We start from the raw sequence: 22,143 nt of genomic DNA, 5'->3' as shown, positions 1-22,143 counted from the left end.
GAACACCAACCATTGAACTGGTGTCCGAACAAGAAGTGTGAGTTTACAAAAATATCTAATCAAATCTTTCCTTGGAGGGACGTTTTTATTTTAATTTGGAAGTTTAACACTTCACTTCCGGTGCGAAATGAGCAACCTTCTGACAGTTTATTGTGACGTATCACGCAGTGGGAGCGGGGGGAAATGTGTGACGGTGAGCAAATCCAGCATTAGGAAATGTGACGATAATAAGTCGCATCAATAATTTTTAGCCTCCGCTAATTGCATAAGAAAAACAGGAAACACATCCTCATCCAGCGCTGCGTCGTTGGTGGTATGTCAACAACAATGTGTGTGGAGAACAAAGAAATGAATGCATCTAACGCACAATGCGTGGCTTTAATGCAACGATCAACAAGCAATGAAAACCAAACTTTTTGCGTTTTGTTTGCAAAGTGAGACTTGGGGGAGTCAGCTGTAAAAGTGGAAGTATGTGGCTGTTCTTTAGTCACATAAAGACTTGATTGTTTTGCCTACTTTCATTTTATCGACAGCTAGATGTCCAAATTTCCAGATGTCATTGAATGTACCAAAAAGAAAAAACTCTTGCGCGCTTTTATTGGCTCATTGATTTACATATTAATTCATTAATGTATTGGTTTAATTGTTTAATGACAGCTTATCCCTGTGAAAAAGTACTTATTTCAATATTAATCATATTTCCTGGTATTTTTAGTGAAGTTGTTTTGTCGTCGTGAGCGCGTTTGGCTCTGTTTGTTTCAGCGTCTGTTGATTGATACCCAGGAGGAAATAGTGTGAACCTTAAGAGGAACTGAGAAATGTTTTTCTGCTCCTTCATTTCTAAAAACAAAACAAAAAACAAAAAAATAAACAAAAAAAAAACTGAAAATGAAGGAACATGGAGCTAATCATAAATAGGAAGGTTCTTTATTAAATGATAAAATTAACCTTTGCAAAATCCCATCAAAACCTTTCAAATTTTTCAATTCTCTCTGCGAATATCTTTCATATTTCAACGTGTTTCAGCAATGACCACAAGATGGCACTGTAGCTCCGGTCTAGGATTGAATTTGCCTTCAAACCTAAATTGAGTTCTTTAAAGAATGAGAATCACCTTGATTTGTCTTGGCAGCTACTTATTGTCGAGAATGCATTTTGTCTGGTCTGTGACTAAAAAGCAAAACAAAATGGATTAATCTATAAGTAACGATAAAATGTTAAAACTGATATGAAACAACAAGCTTTACTCACAAACCTCAGAAAAGACAAATCTAAATGTGCATATGAAACAGAAATACTTCTTATAAAATGTCTACTTACAGGTCCAAAACACACTATCACAAAAGACGCAGACAATCAAATCCTTTTTTTCACAAGTCCAGGTTTTATTCACTGATGTAATCTTAACTTTTCACCTTATGCATTGTTTTTGTTGGGCTGCCCCCCAACATGTTAGTCTGAAACCCAGCTTTATGTCTTGAAACATTTCCCTGTAAATGATTTTATTTATTTATTTTTATTAAATGTTTTTAGGGATTTTAAGATAGCATGCATATAAGTGTGTCATATGTTCATGATAACGCAAAGCCTCTTAAGAGCAGAGCCTCTTAAAGTAGTCCATAAACCAGTGACATTTTTCACCCTTGTTCGCTCATTGGTACTTGTATCCACACGTGAGGCACTAAAGCAGAAAGCCTCTTAGCCTACAAGATTTACTTTGCTAAGTATTTGCAATTACTGCAGATGTTTGCAATAGTTTAACATTTTCATAATTATTGGTCCACAATACATGCCACTTAGAGAGGTTGTCATCCAGATCAGGGCGGGCCCTCAGTGCTTAAAAACTTCAGCCATTCTTCTATAAGCATCGAAGGCGTATGTTTATTTAATGTCACAAGGTTTTCAACTAAGAAGGCTGGAACTACACTGTCAAAACAGGACAACATCTATTGTAAAAGGATTTTAGCTATGACAAAAGTGCATATTCTGCATATGTACACATCTTTTCACGAAGAAGAAACTGGCAGTGCGTAACATAATAAGAAATAATAATTTGATTTTAATCATCTAAACATAACGTTTTAAGCCGGTTTAGTGAGCAGATTTATTTTGCCAGTCAGCGAGGAGACTGAATGTCTGGCAGTAGATTCCTGTTGATATATTTTATTGCTTCCCTGCACTGTGGGGGTTCCAGTTTTATCACTGCGTAACACACAGACACCCCAGCAAGAACTACAAATTACTGCCACCGCTGTGTTTCACAAAAAGAAACGTACAAAGCTAAATGCATTTTGAGACCTGGCATGGAAAATCTGAACATATTTAGTGCTTTTATGGCCTACATATAAGATTATTACATTGAAAATATTTTAATACACTTTAAAATATTGCAGAGACCCCAAAGGGGAGACTTATGAGAATATTTTCAACAAAAGAGAAAACAAGAGGAAAAATGCATGGCTGACTGCTTACTTTTTTCCAAGCAGTTTCTTTTACAATTGATTTGTTTTGTCTCCTTAAACAAAATGACCAACGATGTCAGCAACCTGTACTCACTGTTTTTTCTTTAGAAAAAAAAATTTTTGCTCAAAGAAAAGCCACAACAAAGCCAGTTTGTTGAACAGAACCAACTTTCTCCAGACTGGTAACTAAATAGTAAAAGGTAAGTGGGAAGTTTAATGTTTCATTGTAGTGTGCTTTCAGTTATGTTATGTTATGATTTATTATAATGAGCTGGATGCCCATGTTTTTAAATGGCACAAGTTCTTGTTCAGATTCATGCTTTTTTTTTTTTTTGCTTTCCCACCAGAAAAAAAAAAACATGAAAGTTTGACAACATATTGATTCAAATAATTTATTAACTGTTGCAGAACAAGTAAAAAATAGGTCAACACAAGGAATATCCTTATTTTTTTTAAAGCACGTCTTTTTGCACGGATCACCTTAAACATCCACAGCAGCACAAGTGTGGTTACAGCAAAAATAAAAACAAAAACAAAAAACTATCTGAAACTCAATCGGTTCAGGTACAAATGAGCAAATAGCACACAGTCAATACTGTGAGGAATAAATAAAAGTGTTAAAGGAAGCAGATCTACTTTTGCTGCTTTATTCATCTTCTTATTTAGTATTTCAACACAAAATAAAACACAAACTGCCCTTAACGCACTTCAGAGTAGTCGAACTCCTGGCTCTCATCACATATTAATCTCTAATTCTTCCTGTTGAAACATATTTCACGAGCAGAATTACACAAGAACAAATATTAGATGAAAACCTGGTGAAACCTGGCTGTAATAAGGCAAAAGTTTCCACAGAAACAACAAAGTGGCCTTTAATCTGCTTAATAAAATATCCTAATGTCCAAATAGAATCAATTAATTTCATAAGGCTCATAAAGTAAAAAACAATTTTGTCAGTTTAGTTCCATTTGACATAAATAAAAAAAAAAGCTAATTAGATCAATTGCAAATACTGTCATGTAAATATGTTGAGTTGTGGAAATCGCAAAGGGTTATCACTGTACACAAATATCTCATCTGTGCACGTAAAGATAACTTGTGTTTTTGAAAATTTTTTAAAAACAAACATTTGTTGATCCTCACATTTCACACGCATTGTGTACAGTAGGTGATGTTTCACTGTGCAGACGAGATCAAAGTGAGGAGATTTGATCTCAGAGGTGGATGGTGGACCCCCCGGGTCATGTGCTTGTAAGTGCAAATACAATCACAAATGGTGCTTCACATTCCCAGTTAATGTCAACAATTGCAGTGTTCCAGAGATCAGGATCCTTCACTCTTTTCAACACAACAGCTATTGGTTATCACATTAATTATTATTTCTGTCCTTTTTTGTTTCCTTTAACCTCGTCCTCCTCAGAGCCGCCGCCGCTGTGCCGCCGCCCCTGGGAGAAAATCCTGGGTTGTGACTGAGTGCTGAGGTCCAGCAGATCGAAGGAATCAGAGGAGAAGAGGCTGTCCTCACTAATCACACTGGAGGGGCGGCTGCGTCGGCCCTCGGTGTCCCCAGAGGACCGCAGGAGCTGCTGCAGGGCCTCGGGGAACGTTGCAGGTGCCAAACAGTCAGATGGATTGGGATTGTCAGTAAGATCCAGACTGCGAGAGAACTTGCCGTTACGTTTCAGAATACCTTTCCGTCTCCTTACTGCCTCTGTTCGCATGTTGGGACTCTCTTCTGCAGTCGGGAAAGTCTTGTGAGAACCTGACTGACCTGCATCGCTCTCTTGTACTCTTTCTCCAGAACAATTTCGATCAGGGGCTAAGTTATAACCCGAGCCCCGACTCTTTAGTATTCCTTTCTTTGGCATCTTAGAAGAAGGCTGACTGAACGTAGGTGGGTGAGGAAGGGTTTTGGACAAGACATCTACATGCGTGTGAACAAGTGTTTGTGTCCGATGCGGGTGAGGGAGAGTGTTGCACATTTGGGAGGAACTTTCCTTTGGAGAGTTGTGAAAGACTGAATCTAAACTCCTCTGATGCTTCAGTATGCCTTTGGGTTTTCTTCTTTCTGGGGTGGAAGTGGCCACTGGAGCAGGAGACACACCTGCAGAACCAATATCAGTGGAGGCTCCCATGGTAGTCTGTGGAATTGCATTCTCCTTGCGTGACTTTCTGAGATTTGAAGCTCCTTCACGGACTCTTGCTCCTCCTCCTCCGCAGTCATTTTTAAAAGGTAAACTGAAGTAAAATGAGTTCGATGTTAGCTGAGGACGACAGGAGGAGTCCAAAGTCCTGCTTCCAGGGTCAGATGTCATTTCGCCAGCTTTGCCCACCTGATTCTGCCAGTCGATGTAGCGGGCCAGCAAGGGCGAAGGGCATTCTTGGTGCGGAGATGTGGGGCAGTCACAAACACTCTCATCGTAGCCCCAGTTTACCCACCAGTGGTGGGCAACATCCTCTATGGTGGCCCTCTCATCTGCACGTACCGTCAGCAGCCAGTCAATGAGGGCACAGGCATCTGGGAGGAACAGATCAACAGCTATTTAAAGAGGCTTAACACAAAGCAATCACACCTGATTCGCCTTAAAGACGTTTTATTGGAGGTGAACGTTTTATTGGTTTACCTGAAGGCGGGTTGGGTCTGCAGTAGCGGCCTTGGCTGATCTGCTCAGTCAGTTTTTTGTGATTGGCCCCATCAAAAGGCATGCTGCTGTAAACTAACGCATACAACAGCACACCGAGAGCCCAGCAGTCCACCTAACACACAACAAGGGTAAAATAATGTCTTCTATTAAAACAATGAGCTTTAAGAAACTTTTACACTGTGAGAAATATCAACGCAAAGAAATATGCTCTGCATTGATCTTCGTAAAGGGTTTGTCTGGGAGTTCATATTGTTCATCATCCATTTAGAGTGAACACTTTCAATGGACGCATTCTGACAAATAAAATTGTACACACACTTTTATTCAATCCAAAGGCTGCTGTGACACAGAATGCAGAACAGATATAAAGCAACGATGTAATTAATTTATTCACGTAAACTTAAGTCATGCTCGAGCTGAAAATCCGGTGGAATAACAAAAGCTGACGTAGTGCCATACCAGGAGTGAGAAAAGGAAATAACACAACAGGAAGAAAGACAAGGGATGTGAATGAAGGAAACTGGGAAGTATTATTACACACAGAGGATATTGACCGATTCATTGTCTGCGAAATATCGGAAACATGACATAACCACATATCTGGAAGAATAAGCATATACACAATATGCTTATATTCATATATAAGCATATGTGAATGTGTGCTTATATGTGAATATAATCATATATATAAACCAGGCAGAATTAACGCTGTGTGATATCAGGAAGATATATAATTAGGATCCTATCCATGATGAGATTGATGAAATCAAAACTGATTTGCTGCCATAAGAAGTAGTGATGCAGAAACTATTTCTAAAAGCACTTTTTTTTTACACTTGAGAGCATTTAGAAATCCCAAAGTTCAAAGAATAATTTGATCTATCCTACAGAAATAACATTCCCAGTAAGTGGTGTTTTAGACCACCATGATGACGGGCCCACCTCTGGTCCGGTGTACGGCAGCCCCTTGACTATCTCTGGAGCAGCATAGAGAGGACTTCCACAGTAGGTCTGCAGCAGGGAGCCGGTCTGGAAATTATTGGAAAGGCCAAAATCGGCAAGCTGCAGAGAGAAGGCGGAAAACAAAACAACAGGTTTGGATTTGAAAGAAGACAGAAAACACAAACAAAACATGAACAATAAACACAACAACATTATAAAAACGCAAACTTTCTGCTGGAGTGCACACATTGCCAAACATTCACGTTACCACTCACATCCTGGACTCTGGATTCCTTTTCACTGACTATTCTCTGCAAATTTAGTACTGAAAGCACAAAACAACTCACAGCTATTTTAAACGGTCCAAAATTAGCCCTGTGAAGACTTTTTGTCAGTTAATGTGCGAGAAAGGAAAGAGAAGAGCCAAAAACATCAGCCTGGCGCTGCTTGCACGCTTACGTAACGGAACAATCACTCATCCAGGCTGCGAGGAGGCATAACCACACACACAGTGCCCCGACTCTATCTGGAGAGATTATTAACATGCACACCAGCCCACTATCACAAGCTCTGGTGTTAAAAATACATGGCAACATTTTTTCCATCACACGAAGGCCCACAACAACAGAGACCTAAATCCAAAAGGTGACATTGTGTACACAACATAGCTCTGTGGTCTTTATTTGTTTATGCAGTGGCAACAACGGTGTGTGTTTGTGAAGCAAGATCGTGACTTTCCTTCACTTGTTCCAACAAGGTTTAGACATCTCAGATGGCTTAATGTCCAAGTTTAATAATCACAGATGCTAGGAAACTTTAGAAAGACCAAAGAAACCAGCTTAAAGCCAAGCTAAAAATATTACAGGTGAAGATCTGCAAAATATGAGAAACTAAGCAGCATATCAAAACTTTGAGCCATATGTGCTTTATTTTTTTGTCTGCAGTAGCACATACATTGAAGTGTTATTGATTGCACGTTGAGGTCAATGTGAGGTTAAATGTGCAATGTCAACATACTGTCAAATTCAGTAAATTAGAATATATTTCGTGATGACTCTTGCTTGTCAGATTAAAACTACCTTTTGATAAATAACATTTAAGCAGGTAGTGATTTTTTAAAACCATATTTCTGTTTTTTAGTGGTCTGATGTAATATTTTAATCTTAAATGTCGTGTTGTTTACTGTTAACAGAAAATTATGATTAAAAGAAACAGATGTTAAAACACAAATGACTAATTCATTTATATAATATGTTTCATTTGGTGATAGGCTTATTAAAATGAACAAACCTTTTAATAATATTCTAATTCACTGAATGGGTCTAATATTCTAATTTATTCAATAAATTTGAATATTATAATTTATTGGATAAAATAAACATTATCGTTCAAGAAATGTTATTTGCTCTGCAAAGTGTTCTTCTTTAAGGGGGATTTTACACAGTGAAAGTGATCAATTATCATCATAATTTGCTCATTTTCCTAAAGTATTCACTGCATTCAGACACTGCAATGCACACAAGAGTCTAAACTGACCCAGACTCAAAGTTATTTAAAACATGGCTTAATGTTTCTGTTTTCTTATTCATGCCATTAAACATTTTTCTATTGTGCAGACATAAGACAAACACATGAGTGTTGGTCATTTCCTGCAGCACATGCTCTGAGAGGTCAGTGTGGTGAGCTTGTTTAGATTAGGTAAGAATGAAGAACTGCTGGGAAGTCTGCACATATTGCTTTTTTAAAAAAAAAAAAATTAACTATCTGCCCAGATTGCTGCTGGATTCTTTGCGTTCCCTTTTGGCCATGAACAGCTCCCATATAAGGCCAGTAATGTCCAGGCAAGTCCAGAAAACATCCCCTGGGTAACTTTATAAGACTGCACAATGTTTACTGGGGTTCGGTGTGGATAGTATAAAAATAACATTGCCATTTTCGTGGGGATGAAGTCTTTACATGCATGTTCAGAATGTTCACTTTTTTTCTGTCTTTTGATAGAAAGCTATGCATATCGCTCCATTAGTGAAAAACAGTTTTCATGCAAAAATGCACCTTTTTTTGGGGAGGTGGGATGTTTATTCAAATTAATTGAAATAAAAGTTAGTTTTGAATGTAATGTGTAGATTCTGAACAAATATTAAACATCTTTAAGTCAGATCAGAAAATGATGTTTTTCAAATGTGATTAGCTGGATTTGCTGAGCCTTACCTTTACATTTAAATCTTTGTCTAAAAGGATGTTCTCCAGCTTGAGGTCTCGATGCACGACACCATTCTGCAAGAGAGCAGAGACAGAGCACGAGATCGCTGAGGCAGGTTATCAAGCAGAGAAACAATTGGCTTGGGTTTTTTTTTTTTTTTTTTTTTAATCTGGCTATGACTCAATCTCCTGACCGGTGCCAACAAGTCAGGAGACATGTGGAGTCTGGAAAATCGGAGGTGGAAAACCCCCCATTTCAGCTCCTTTTGGAGGAAAGGTTTGTTGAAGGATTGAGTGTTTCCATAGATACTGAGTTGGCAGTGACTCACAGGAAAAGACAAGGCCTCAATAGATATATATGACCACCCAGGAAGTCGAGTGACGCAAAAGAATTCAGAGACTCCATTCTTTCATTAGTTTCATCCTCTTAGGTGCATTTTGTGAAGGAAATGACCCATGTCTCCAGAATGTGTTTTCTGCACAATCGGTTTATCCTTATTTTCATCATGGCTCATTTTATGGAACAAAAAACTCTGGAAGAGCTGAAAATACCTCTGTGTGCCCTGCATACTTCTGCAGCACAGTCAATTATTCATTCATGCCAGAACATTTGTTTCTATTTTAAGAATATAGTCAGGAGCAGCAGGACAGCAAATTCCATCCTTCCTGCAAACCGTAGGTGCTGGATGTCATTTCGAGTTCCATATGTTGAGTTTGTGGAAAATCAACAAGCAACAAAACGTGTTTGTTACTTCCAGCTCAGCTGACCGTCAGGCACAGCTCCTCTCTAGCTGCTGCTGTGTATTAACCGGATTTAAGCATTTCCCTGGTAATTCCTGCTTTTTGGCAAGGCTGCTAATTTAATGTTGACATCAACAACAGAAAAGAAGGATTTGGTCCTTTCCCAATTCATAAAGGAGGTCGGTGAACATGTAAATATGTGACTGCGAACAGCGATCAGAGCCTAATGTGCTCCGAAACCAGAGAGATCTGAAACTAAAGTCAGGTTTCAGCACAGTATTATGATTAGGATTTAGTGGATTTAGCATTACAGTATTTACTAACGCTCAGCTGAATACTCGGCACATGCGTTCATGTGTTGCCCCAGTTTATACTCAGTTTCTGCGGCACATTTGAGGAGCGTGTGCGTGTCTGACCTTGTGGCAGTAGTGGACGGCTGAAGCAATCTGCCTGAAGATGCTTCTGGCTTCTGTTTCCGGCAGTCGCTTCCTCTCCTGTATGTAGTCGTACAGCTCCCCTCTGCTGGCGTACTCCATCACTATCACAATCTTATCCCGGCTCTCGAAAACTGTCAACACAGCACGCAAGAAAGGTTTCACAGGCAGGGTTTCCACACATTCTTCATGATTTGTTTGTGCTATTTTGTTGTGGCACTCAGCTCTGCAGAGTTCTAAACGTAGAAATTTTAAGAACCATCTAGATCTACTCGGGTCAATTTTTGAGTGCATTTTGGGCATTATGGAAAAATATGAAGAAATGATGTGCGCCAGATAAAGTCAAAAAAGTGACACACCAATAAGTTGTATTGGGAAAAAAATGTTTTTTTAAATGCACAGATCAGGAAGCCATTTAAATGACTAGAAAAATCTTAGTTGGATGAAGTCATTGCTGTTTTTGTCTGAAAGAATAATGAAGACAAAATATTTATGTGAACTGAGTGAACATAATATCACTTGAATAAGTGATATCTATGCCTCTCTCTACTTATGCAACACGGTCTTACCCTCATGGAAGCGTATGATGTTGGAGTGTCGGAGTGAGGAGGTGATCTCAATCTCTCTCTGGATGTGAATCCGGTCCAGATCGTCGGTGATGCGTTCTTTTCGGATCGACTTGATTGCCACCTGGGAGTGAAACATACAACTGAGCATTAAAAAAATTTTCCAAAATGAATTTAATCTCTGGAAAGCTTGTTCTGGCGGTACCACGAGGGAAACTGGGCGATATGGTTTATTCTTTCTTTAACTTCTAAAAATTAGTGTTTTTGCACATGCGCACTCGAAGCACAGTTATAGACACTCTCTTGCACAATCTGTGGGTATTAGAGGTGATTATGTTGGTTTTAGAGGCTGCTGTCCAGGGAAGTAAGCACACTAAGATGCGGAAGGTTGACAGCTGTGGAGTAAAAACTCCTCTTCTTTAATCCCTGGCGCACCCCAAAGTAGGCCCCCCAACCTCCTAAATCCACAAATACAGGAGCACCACAACAGACCTCCCCCAACATGAGCCACTAAACGGCTCTGGATTCTCTTAGAGAAACAGAACGAAGGAGAGGAGCGAAGAGCGGACGTCAGAATTTAACCTTAGATTAATACGCATCACAGGATGTGCACAAGCAGAGTTGACATTTAAACACACAATAATGTTGCTGTTTGAATATGGTTGAACTACACCCCTCCTCCCCAAGGTCACTGCCGTAGCATTCTCAGCTGCTGGAAAAATGTTTACGGGACACGGGAAGACACGATTCACACGCTCCGTTAGCTGCAGTCGTGCAAGGCGAACACAAGCCACTGAATTCCTGCGACTGGCCTGACCTTCCATAATTGATGAGGAAGCTACGTAATGAAGGGAAATTGCTGCTTTTGGGAATGCTTTGCATTTTCAACGGTCAAACAAGAGACGTTCAGAGACATTTTCCCACATTAACTGAGATTTTGTTCTGAAGTAAAATCTCCACTGCTGGGCTGCAGTCTGGAGTCCATATGCTGAGCAGTTATCAGCCGAATGGCACTTGTCCAGTGTTGGCCTGCTAGTGAGTTGCTGACCTGAATAGCCAGAGAAACAAGGGAATAGTGTGACAAGTGGAATTCATTAGTAGAAGTCCTTTATGTCACCATTTAAATGCAATAGTCAGAGTTTTAATTTTGTGGAATCAATCAAACTTACTTCAGATATAATTTGTTACATGTAAAGCAATGTGTGTGTGTTCTTTTTGTTTGTTTTTTTCTTTGCATTTGTTTTCCAAAATTATTGTAAATCAATATTTAATTAAGACAGAGGCTATCCTTCCAAAAACAAGTTTACCCTGACACTTATTTTTGGAGGTGTTTGTTTCACAGTGATGGAAAACACTGCATGGATAGCAGGAAGATTTGCCAAATCATGGAAGCGATTTGTGAAGAGGATCAGGTCAAATTGGGATGGGACTTGAATACTGCAGAATCGACACTGACACAAGTCAAACGTTGCTCGTCCGACCTCGTCGACACAGATACACACATACATCCGGATTATCAGTTTTCTTGTGTCTATAAACACTTTAGATTTGTGTGAAATACGGCAGTTAAAATCAATACTTCGTCAACCAGGTGTGTTTTATTGTCAGAATATATCTAGTAGGAAATTATACAAAACAAATGAATGGATAAAATGAGATGCTGAATCAAATTTTGCAAAAAGAACAAATGGAAGGGAAAGAGCAGGAGACAAATTATGGAGCAAAAACAAGTTGTGTTTTGCTGTCGGCATTTGCCAAGCATCAGCTGCTGAAAATTTGCATAAAGAGAGCATTGCTCACCCTTCTTGACAAGTTTCAATCGGGGAAGCTTGAGAATGTGTGCACTTGTATGAGCTCACTCTGCTGTGTGCAGATATCAGAAGCACCGCTGTGCCTCGTTGTTCTGCCAAATAATGAGCGGAGTGACAAATTCTTAGATTAGAGTCGCTGCTTCACAAATGCAGGAAACATAAGCTGCAGCTTGCATGAGTCACTAAGAGCTGGTCAGAGTTGCGCTTTAAGTGAGAGCAAAAGAAGTAGAAATCCAGAGGCTATTTAAGGTGAGAGTAACAGGAGTTTACAGCTCCATCCGCCTTTCTCTCTTCTTCAGGAGGCTGAAAAATTGACAAGTCAGGTTCGATTGTGTGCCAAGTGATTATTGAAGTCTAAGTTTTCCTGACATGGACATACATGGAGAGGCACACATATGCATCCCAAGAGTCACTAAAGCATCTGCGAAAGATTTAGCTGTGGGATTAGACGGGATCGTTGCCAAACAGACCCTGGACCTCAGTGCTCGGCTAAACACAGAGCCTTAAGCTGTTCCTTTCATAGCCAACAATCACAAACTGTGCTGTGTGCTGCTTACAGGCATCTGGACCAAGACAGGCACGCTGTAGTAAATTGACATTAAAGGAAATCATCTCTTTCAGGGTGGAAGCAGAGGATTTGGCTTTGGGATTCTATTAAAACAAATCAAGGTGTTCACATGGAGAAAACAAAAAAAACACAAAATGCAATAAGCGGTAAATGTGAAGATCTTTTTCGCAGTGTTTTTCTTTAGCGATTTGAAAATGCATTGCAATTTAGGACCTATAAACATCTGATACAATTATGTGTTAAGGAATAAAATACATCTGACACATATACAATTAGTCAAATCTTAATCTGAATCGTTCATTTTTTTAAAAAAAATTAGTTTTATTCTGATCCTGTGATGTTTCTGGCATGTTGGTAATTCTGATCCTGAATCTAAAACCACTGTCTCGTCTTCAATTTGCTGTAAAACTCTCCTCTACCTTCTCCTCCTCCTCTTGCCCTTTTTGCTGAGCTCAAACAACAGCCCCTTCGCCTCGTTTCCAAAAATAATGTCCGTTTTGTTTCAAAGAATCCTTGGTATGCGTTGGTTAATGGCACAAGGAATTCTGCATTTTCCCCAAGTCCTAACAAACCCTCTCACTCTGCTCACACACACACACACACGCACACACTCAGCAACAGAAATCCACTATTAAAACAAGTCAGAATCTGCGGTTCGGAAGTAAAACAGACAATGTCTGTCAATGCATAAGATGGGTTTTTGCTGGTTTCCAGTGAACTGGGTCAAACCACTGTTGGAGGCTGATTGTAGGGTTCTTACCCCAAGCACTGAGTGAGTCAGAGCAAAGGCATTTCAGCCTGGCAGAACAGGAAGCAAGTATTCAGCATCAATAATTAAGAACCACAGCAAGTAGATATAGACACAGGGACCACAAAGCGTCACAGAGGCCCCCTATCAAAGAGGGCGGGGGGCACAAATTTAATGACACACACCCCTGGTACATGAATTTAGGAGACAACAGAACAACATCTGATTAAATATGCATTTCTGTTTTGTCCTTCATCTGGCCCCTTTTGTATGTTCATCCCTCCTGGCATCATCTGGAACCTGGGCTTGAAAACATGAACTCAGAAACTATTTGGTTGTTTGAACAATGTGATTCTACAGGGACTTGTATTTAATTACTTTGTTATCAAAACATTTTGGTTTGGTGAACCACCCCGTCATTATCAGCCCACCTCCCATTTGTCCTTCCTTAAAAAAAAAAAAAACTATAGACGCCCCTGCAACATCTCAAAAACTGCTTGCTTCACTGCCAGAGTTTAGAGACCATTTCGTGAATAAAATCTACATCCTACAACTGTGACATGCACTCACTGTTCTCATGCTGGCTCTCTCCACCGCTTTTTTGACTTTGCCGTAGGTGCCTTTCCCCAGCGTCTCCATCACCTCATAGCGGTGCTTCAGGTTGTGTTTATGCTGGTGCTTCTTCACTTCCACCGGCGCTGCCGCCGCGGCCAGGTCCGCCTTCCTCTGCCTCCTGTCTGCGCCGCTGTCCGTCCCCCGGAGCTGCTCCCCGTGCTGCTGCTGCTGGTGCTGCTGCTGCTGGTGGCGGCGGTGGCCGCTGGACGCCGAGTCCTGCAGGCGGCCGAGCTCGGAGAGGTGGCTGGGGTTCATCGCGCCTCTGCCGTGCGACTCCCGTCTGCCCATCCTCCCCCCGGGCACCGGAGCGCAGCTGTCAGGAGCTTGTGCAGAGTTTGTTGCGAAAGCTGGCGCAGGGAGGCTTGGAGTTGCCCATATAGAGAGTTTATAGGCGCAAGGAGGAAGTCGCAGCGCAGATAAACGCGCTAAGAAGGATCTGAGTCATTCTCTCTCTCTCTCTCTCTCTCTCTCTCTCTCTCTCTATCTCTCTCTCTTTCTCTCGGCTTAATGAGCTCAGCAACAGGGAGCCGCATGGTCCAGAGAGATGGGTGGAGCCTCCAACATGCCGGCGCGTCATCGGGCATCATTCTGGCTTTTGCTCCTTCTTGACTGAGTAGCACAGAAGGGAAATATGCCCGGAATGTGCGGCCGCTTCCCCCACATCACTCAGCCGTGTTTCCTGATGCTTTACCAGCCAGAGGAAGTAAAGCCTTTACTCATTTATCCTCTTCTGCGCCCTTTACGCAAGATTATGAGGGGAAATAACAAAACAAAAAACATTACATTGTGTAAAATCAGCCAGCCGTAGAAATTGATCAAATGTTTTTTTTATTTTTTTTATTTTAAATATTAAAGGTATTCAATGACCTCTTAATAATTCATATGTAATGCCCACCTGAAGGGTTTAATTGAACTTACTGATAATACATTTTAATGATCCCTTTGGTTTTTAACAGACAAAATTAACTTCACAAAGAGAACGTCACTTCAAGAGTCAGAGAAATTTGTAATACATATGCAATCCAGTAATTTTTACAGCTATGACGATGCACGTTAATATATGCCTCTTATTTTCTAAGAGTTGCTGCTATATTGAACCCAAATGAGCCCAAATTCAGCCACAAACTGCCTGAAGTTCCTCTCACTTTTCTGCCAAATATCTCTTGGTTTACCTTCTTGAAACCAAAAGCTGGTGATATAATAATAATAATAATAATAATAATAATAATAATAATAATAATAATGTGCGAGTTTTTTCTCAATAAAAAAATGAATAAAAAATGAAATCTGCTATAACAATAAATACTCAAACCTCAATCAAAAACGTCTTTATTGAAAGCTTATGATCAGATTACATGTGAACTGTTAGTGCGCTAAAAATGAGAAACTCCAACAAACAGCGGTGAGACAAAACGAGAACTACTATCTTTATATCTGTATGTGTATCAACTTGGAAGGAAAAAACAGAACAAAAACCATCGCGTTCAGAAGGTTACAGAGACATTAATTTGTCCACGACGCACGGAGCTGAGAGCCGTGCGTCCGTGTCTCGGTCCCAGCAGTCTGTCAGCAGCTCCTTTAGGCCAAGACCCTGGAAAAAGGTTGAGTTAGTTTTCAGTCAGCGCGTCACACTGTTGATATTCAACCGCACAATCACGAGCGAGAGCGAAGAGTCTCGGTTAACACCTGAGGCGACGTGTCCCAGTCTCCAGGAATGGAGGGTCTCCTGTCCATCTCAGACACAAACAGGATGAGCCTCTCCAGTGTTACATTGGCATCCAGCTCCAGTTCATAAGGCAGGAGATGCTCTGGAACAGCGCCCCCTGTCGGTGACAGTGTTTGCACAAACTGAAATGAATTTAATCTGTAATCTGTTCGCACAATAAGAGCTTTTTCTTTTTTATTTTGCACAATTTAGGATTTCGAAGAACATAATATGGAAAACAAGCTTTACGCAGAAAACCTATCAGATGCTGCCTGGGTTTCTGCTTTTTTATAGCACAAAATCCTAAAAGTGCATTTTGAGTTTTCAATGCACTTGTGGGGAAACAGACAAAGAGTGTTGAATCAGTTCAAATTTATTTTATTATTATTTTTCACTAAACCGCCTGACACAGCAACCAGTCAGGATGTGTGCACAAACCGCACAACTGGGGGGGTTTTAGGAATATCCAGGGAGGGACTTCTGAACAGAAGAACATTTCTTACAGGTGTTTTGTGACACACTCGTAATATCTAGGACTTTTACAACTACTGATTGAGAAATGAAAGGCTGAGTTAAAGGGTGAACTCCTGCGGTCGTACGAACATTCGGTCCTGGAGCACCACCATCTGGTCAACACTTCATAGCATTAAAAACCTCATTTATAAAGATGTTTTTCAACTGAAGGTTGAACTTAAGGACCTATAGTTCAACATTTTTGTTGCATCATATTTATGTAGAATAAATCCAGATTAAGTAGTCCCTGGACCCACAGGTTAATCCAAGAAGGACTAATAAAATCAAACCAAACTCAAGAATGATGATGATTAAAAAGCTTACAAAAATCGTTTCCACAAATCACTATAATGTCTTTTATTGTGAATTTGTTTTTAAGATCCCAGAACACTTCACTTTGATTTTGATGACTCTCCTACTAGATGTTGGCTTCAACTTTCTGTGAATTCACTGAATAGTAAATGAAGATGGCACCAGGTACTGCAGGGAAAGTCAAAAGTTTTTTAACAACTTAACTTCACATGAAAAATCCCAATCTGTCTCATCATAAAATATTATAAATAAGGTGTTCATTTCCCCCCAAAAAACAACTAAACAATGCAGTTCTGTTCCAAAAGATCAATATATTACTTTGGCTACAACAGTAACTTACCTGCAAACAAGTCAGAGCAGCGCATCCATATCTCCCACAAAATCAGACCTAAGGCATAGATGTCGCCCTGCAGGAGAAAAGAGCTGCTGCTGAGGTTCACAGAGCCCTCCAGCATCTCATCTGCATGTAGTTCACAGAGCAGCAATCAGGGGACTGTGAATTTGACTAAAAAAAAAGCATGGTTCCTTTTAAGAGCTTGAGGAGACATAAAATTGGTCACCTAGCGTTAAATTGTGCAGATTGTTTCTTTTCTGTTGAGTGTTTTTTTTTTTTTTAATGAATTGATTTGGCAGTAAGATTTTTGATTCCCAACAAATCATCTCACCGTCATGGTTGTGGAGTGGTTCCTCCAGAAGCGATATCCTGAACAAGAACGCAGGATCGTGGAGGATCCAAAATCGCACAAGACACAAGTCCCGTCTGCTCGCACCAGCACGTTGGAGCTGCTGAGGTCTCTGTGGGCGACGGGAGGTTTGTGCACATCTGTGCGAAAGAAAGACTCAGACATTTCAAATGCTTCCTTTTAATCACATTTCCCTGCAATGACTTGTATTCTACACAGCTGCAGCTGTAAACATTTGCAAGAGCTATGTCTAGATTTCTGGATAATTTGCTGATTATCCAAATAATTGCTAAAAGCTATTTATACATTCAAAGTGGTATGAGCTGAAAGATGCTTGACAATGAGATTTATGAACCCGACCATATCAGCTTCACCCTGCTTGCAGCTCATCATATCCTCCTTATTATTGTTGGCAACATTAGCAAAAGAAGCAAAAAAACCCAACACATTTCTCTGCTGCATGAAAGAGAGGTGATATTTTGATAAGTTATCACATTATGTCTCATACATTATGTATCAGTTGTTTATGATTTAAGGAGGCATTCGCTTGTGAAGAAGTGATTAATGTAACTCTGAGACAATTCCAGCAGAATATCCTTGATTTCTGCACACTATATGCAAATGTGTATACTTTTTTTTTGCAAACCCATTAGAAATGTGGTGTTTTTTCTAAACCATGCGGTAGGAATCCATATTTCATCACCCGGCTGATCGAGTTTCTGTAACAGTTTTCGGTCAGAAGCAACACGTCATTGTCAGTCCTGTCAGATTCAGCTCTCTAGCGTGCATGCTACAATGTGAACATGTAAACACATTTTTGTGGTGTGGGATTCTGGCCAGTACCATTGCTGTGGAGGTCACAGTGGAGATAGGAAAGTCCCTCCGATAAGGACTGGCACAGCCTCATGGACAGCATCCAGCTGCTGGCGTGTTTACACAGAAAGGAATGAAGAGAACCCTGAAATCAAAGACAAGACGACTGTCCAGGACTCAAGAAGTTTGCCACTCAGTTCAGAGGTCAAAAAAAAGGTGACAATATAAATCCAGCCTTCAGCTGGAGAAATGCAAACTGTCCACATTCAAAACAAAAACAAAAGGAGGGATGTAGATTACTCTTGGATCTACATCCCTCCTTTTTTTCTGTTAGATATCTAAAAAGTTGTTTTCTTGCATGTTTCTAATGGTTGATAGAATAGCATCTTATCAGCTTTACAAAATATGAGGTTGATTAAAAGTCTAAATTAGGAAAGTAGAGTTTCTAGTGATGAAGTTGTTTATTTCTTTAATAATGTTATTTATCTAAAACTGGCTAGCACAAAAATATTCAGTGTTTTTCTGAAACCAGATGTTAAGATACAGGAAGGAGACTGGTCCCACGTCCCAGAAATGGACATCTTTTGGTCCAAAGTGTGCATATCAACTCCAGGACAAAAGGGAAAGATATTATGAAAATCTCCAGAAAAAAGTAAAATGCAATCTAGCCCTTATTCTAAAAGCAATATTAGTGGTCAGAAGATTGTTTGTGAATGCATTCAGGGGTAAACCTATTCTTTTGATATATCTTCTTTAGTCTGACAAACAAAAATCTAAACATTTTGCCTTAACAACTATTTTGCTACCCTCTCGTTTCATCTGCACCGTTGCACTTCATGTCACATAACATTTAGTTTTCTGTAAATGCAAAAATGTCTGTAGATTCAGAAGTACATTCACACATATTTAGCAAGTTATATGTCTAGATTTCACATTTTTTTTATTTAGGTTGAGTTTGGAAATTGAACCTCTCCATACTTAACTGTATTTTAGATGTTTTAGACATTTTTCGAACTGTCATTTGCTAAACATTCAATGAAACAGGAGCTTCCCTTTGACTGACTTTCACATAATAAAATAACACCTTTGCTAATAGTGTCACCTTTTAGCAACAGGAAACCCCTTTTGTTTATGAGGATCATTTCCTTTTTGTTTCCTATATGTTGATCTTTCAGTAAATTGAAAACAATCTAAGTAATTTACCCCAACCAAACCCTTTATGCGGCTCAGACTGGTTAATATGAAAGGACCTTTCCGTACTCACATGTTCAGCGTACTGAAGCACAATGAGCAGGCTGCCATTGTCTGGTTTCCACTCCGTGCCTAAGAACTGGAGAATCCTCTCATGCTTCATCAGTGGAAGCTCGTAAACCTCCTTTTCATTAATAAACTGATGTTTCCAGTTTGCACTGTACACTTTCACAGCCACCACACTTCCCCTTTGCTTCCCTTGATAAACAGTTGCAAATTGGCCTCGTCCCAGAACCTGTCAGATACACAAAGAGAGAAAATCTAGAAGCTTTCAGGACTTACTAAAATGTCTGAAGAACACTCTGAGACTCACCCCCTGCAGTTCAGTGTCCGTAATCCGGTTCTCTGAAGCTTTTATTTGACAGGAACACTGTTGTTGGATGTTATAGTCCTTGCAGGCCGACTGCAGATTTTCCTCTAAAAACATAGAAGACATTTTACAGCGGATCTGGCAGACATGCAGGTGTATTTATTCGCTTTAAGATGGCCGAACTAAACATCTGCTAAGATGTTGCAGAAGAGTAGCAAAGGTAAAGGGGAGTTATGTGTCTAAGATAAAGACCAAGGTCAGTTTTAGCAGAGAATGAAAGAGACTCAAGGTTTACTGGAGACGTCCTGAAAATGTCATAAAAATAAGATAAAAAGTTCAAACAATTACTCAAGAATATTTATTGTTTTTTTTTTTTTTGATTTAAGAACAAAAACGTTTGTGTTTGTCTGCTGAGGTCATCACACAGGTGGGATCAGGATAATAACTGGTTTGTTACTAAAGTGGCCATCAAGGTCCAGCTGCTTTATTAAAGAAAGAGATCTGGATCTTAACCAGCACATCTGAACCTACCTTCAATTTGGATCTTCGTTTTGTCTGAAAAACAGGACAAAATGAAAAAGAGCAGTAAAGATACCAAACATGAAAACAGCAGAAATTAATAAATAAAAATATTCACACTTCAGGTGAGACTTGCTATATACTTTAATAACCTCTGAAACTTTACCAAAGTTTAAAGCACATGAATTCTTTCATTTACAAGTAAACATGATTTTCTTTTTCTAGAAATTATTAAGAACTGTCAATTTGTCTTGTATGCCCAACATTGTTTAACTACTCAAAAACATATTTTATTTTAGACACAACTTTTTTTTATGGTGACTTAAAACAATTCAAATTGTTTTTCATGATTTTGTGACAGAGGCTGATACAACAATGACCAATAAATATGTATCTTTTCATATCCAGTTAAACCACTTGAAATCCAATCAAAACTAACGAGTTGTTAATTTAAAGATTCAAAATTTGTTTATGACATGCAATTCTCCTAAATGTTCTCAGTCGGATCAAAAAACAGGGTTCTGATTCATCTTTTATGAGTAATCTCTGCAAACCTATTACTGATCCCCAGAATCAGTCTTTAGTAGAATACATAAAGCACAATTAGGCAGCTGTGTACAAAAGATGAGAAACATGAAAATTTCTCCTAAATCCATTAGAAGGAAGCTCGAGATGGACGTAGAATTTTTCTCAGTATTTTATTCTCATCCTCCATTTCAGCTCTACTTGGATGTCATTTGATTGAATATCAAGTATATCCATCTATCTACATTGATCTAAGAACGAGACATTTAAAGATTTGGTGTTAACTTGATATGTCTCCCAAAGCCTCCTAAATACAATACACCAGAAAAATGAAGCTTACTTTTTTCCTTGTAGTATATTCTCCACCAGATAGCAATAACAATGACAGCAGTAAAGGACGGAATCACCACCACCAACAATGCTTTTGTGATTTCAGCTGAAAGAAAAAAAAGGATAAAAAAAACAAATACAGGTCCATTTCCATTTATTTTCTTTTTTTTAAATTTTTGTTTGAATGAGTAAAATTTTGTGGAAAAAAGCAGAGATTTTATTTTTAGCTACATCCAACAGTTATTTGTAAAAAAATAAAAAAATTAGTGAGTACCTGCTGTATGGTGGTCGGTTTCTGGAGGCTGTTCTGGTCCTGGACTCCACGAGATGTTACTGTTGCACATGTCTGTATTGCATGTACATGTAATGAAGTTATGTATGAAGGGTGGTTGCGCCTTGCAGGTTTCATGTGGGCAAAGCATGTTTACGCTGTCGCATGCTGAAAAACAACAAACATGTGGATAAGAACAACGCACACAAACTCTTGATGTTTCAAAGAATTATTCCTTCATAAATCTTTGCTCTTGGATGTTGAATAAACATGAACTGTGACTGCTTTTTGTTAAATAACTCCCCGATTCTCTCATTTGGACATGGAGCTTTCTCACCGAGCGTGTCGACCTTCAGCTGGTCATTCACGATCCGATAAATGGCCAAACAGCAGTCGGTGTTTTCACAGAGCTGCACAGAGCCAGTCACATTCCCAGCTGCGGAGTAGCCGTGATTCCTTGAGTTTGTCACTTGGAAAGCACAACGTCTCTTCTGTAGTAAGGACTGGTGACATATTTGCATAAAGAGACATTCTACAATGACAAAGAAAGTGTTGATTAATAATTGAACTGGTTCAGGTTGGCATCCATCAGTCTTTCTGTTCATTCAGACAACTCTTCTTTATTTTTCCTTCCAAACACATATTATGACTAAAGCAGAGGTTGTTTGAATTTGTTTGAACTATTTGCATCAGTTTATGTAGAGAATTATTTATGTACCATCTTAGTTTCAGGAGACAGGATCATGCAACACATGCACAGACAGCTTCTGTGGTGCAAAAACATTTTCTAGTTCTATTATTGCAAAAAGCTATTCAAAAAATTCTGATTTTATAAACCGTATGATGACTAAATAGCAATACGGATGCACACAGCAAAAACTTTAAGAAAGAAAGAGCTTCACTTCACTCACCCAAAGCCAGGAAAAACCACTTCTTCATGCTGGATTGAGACTGGAGGCTGGGAAGCTGAAAGTATCCTTTCTGAGAATGTCAGAGGAGTTTCCCACGTTTCATCACTCCCACTGACACACCTGCGCTGTTATCCTTGCAGAAGGACACTGGTTGTCTTGAAGCCGCTCAGAGATACTGCCAGTGAGTCTGCCTCATGGTTGCTGCGAGAGTTTCCCCCAAATCTGAAGATGATTTCTGCTGCAGAATTAATTCTCCCAGATTTGTTGGT

The 22,143-nt window shown here is 39.5% G+C and overlaps 1 protein-coding gene and 1 pseudogene across 1 annotated transcript; both read right to left on the bottom strand.

Annotated features, from left to right (window-relative positions):
- Positions 1-2,840: 2,840 nt before the first annotated feature.
- Positions 2,841-14,188, bottom strand: LOC129370406 (NUAK family SNF1-like kinase 1). The gene is made up of 7 exons (XM_055046375.1): positions 13,687-14,188; positions 9,993-10,113; positions 9,406-9,557; positions 8,258-8,323; positions 6,050-6,169; positions 5,087-5,219; positions 2,841-4,980 (listed from the first exon to the last, which is right to left on the bottom strand). The coding sequence occupies exons 1-7, from the start codon at positions 14,017-14,019 to the stop codon at positions 3,839-3,841; spliced, it is 2,067 nt and encodes a 688-aa protein (XP_054902350.1). The 5' UTR covers positions 14,020-14,188; the 3' UTR covers positions 2,841-3,838.
- Positions 14,189-15,044: 856 nt separating this feature from the next.
- Positions 15,045-21,897, bottom strand: LOC129370407 (bone morphogenetic protein receptor type-2-like; annotated as a pseudogene).
- Positions 21,898-22,143: the final 246 nt, after the last annotated feature.

Source organism: Poeciliopsis prolifica, unplaced genomic scaffold (assembly GCF_027474105.1).
Source record: "Poeciliopsis prolifica strain line A6 unplaced genomic scaffold, Auburn_PproV2 SCAFFOLD023, whole genome shotgun sequence".
NCBI lineage: Eukaryota > Metazoa > Chordata > Actinopteri > Cyprinodontiformes > Poeciliidae > Poeciliopsis > Poeciliopsis prolifica.
This window is presented reverse-complemented; position numbering and strand designations above follow the sequence as displayed.

What these genes read in the sequence shown, in the direction of transcription:
- LOC129370406 (XM_055046375.1), bottom strand. Translation starts at nt 14,019, where the DNA reads ATGGGCAGACGGGAGTCGCACGGCAGAGGCGCGATGAACCCCAGCCAC. An exon ending in AGAGAGCCAGCATGAGAACA is followed by an intron (nt 10,114 to 13,686) that starts GTGAGTGCATGT and finishes TTTCACTCCCAG; the next exon opens with GTGGCAATCAAGTCGATCCG. An exon ending in CAGACCCAACCCGCCTTCAG is followed by an intron (nt 4,981 to 5,086) that starts GTAAACCAATAA and finishes TGTTCCTCCCAG; the next exon opens with ATGCCTGTGCCCTCATTGAC.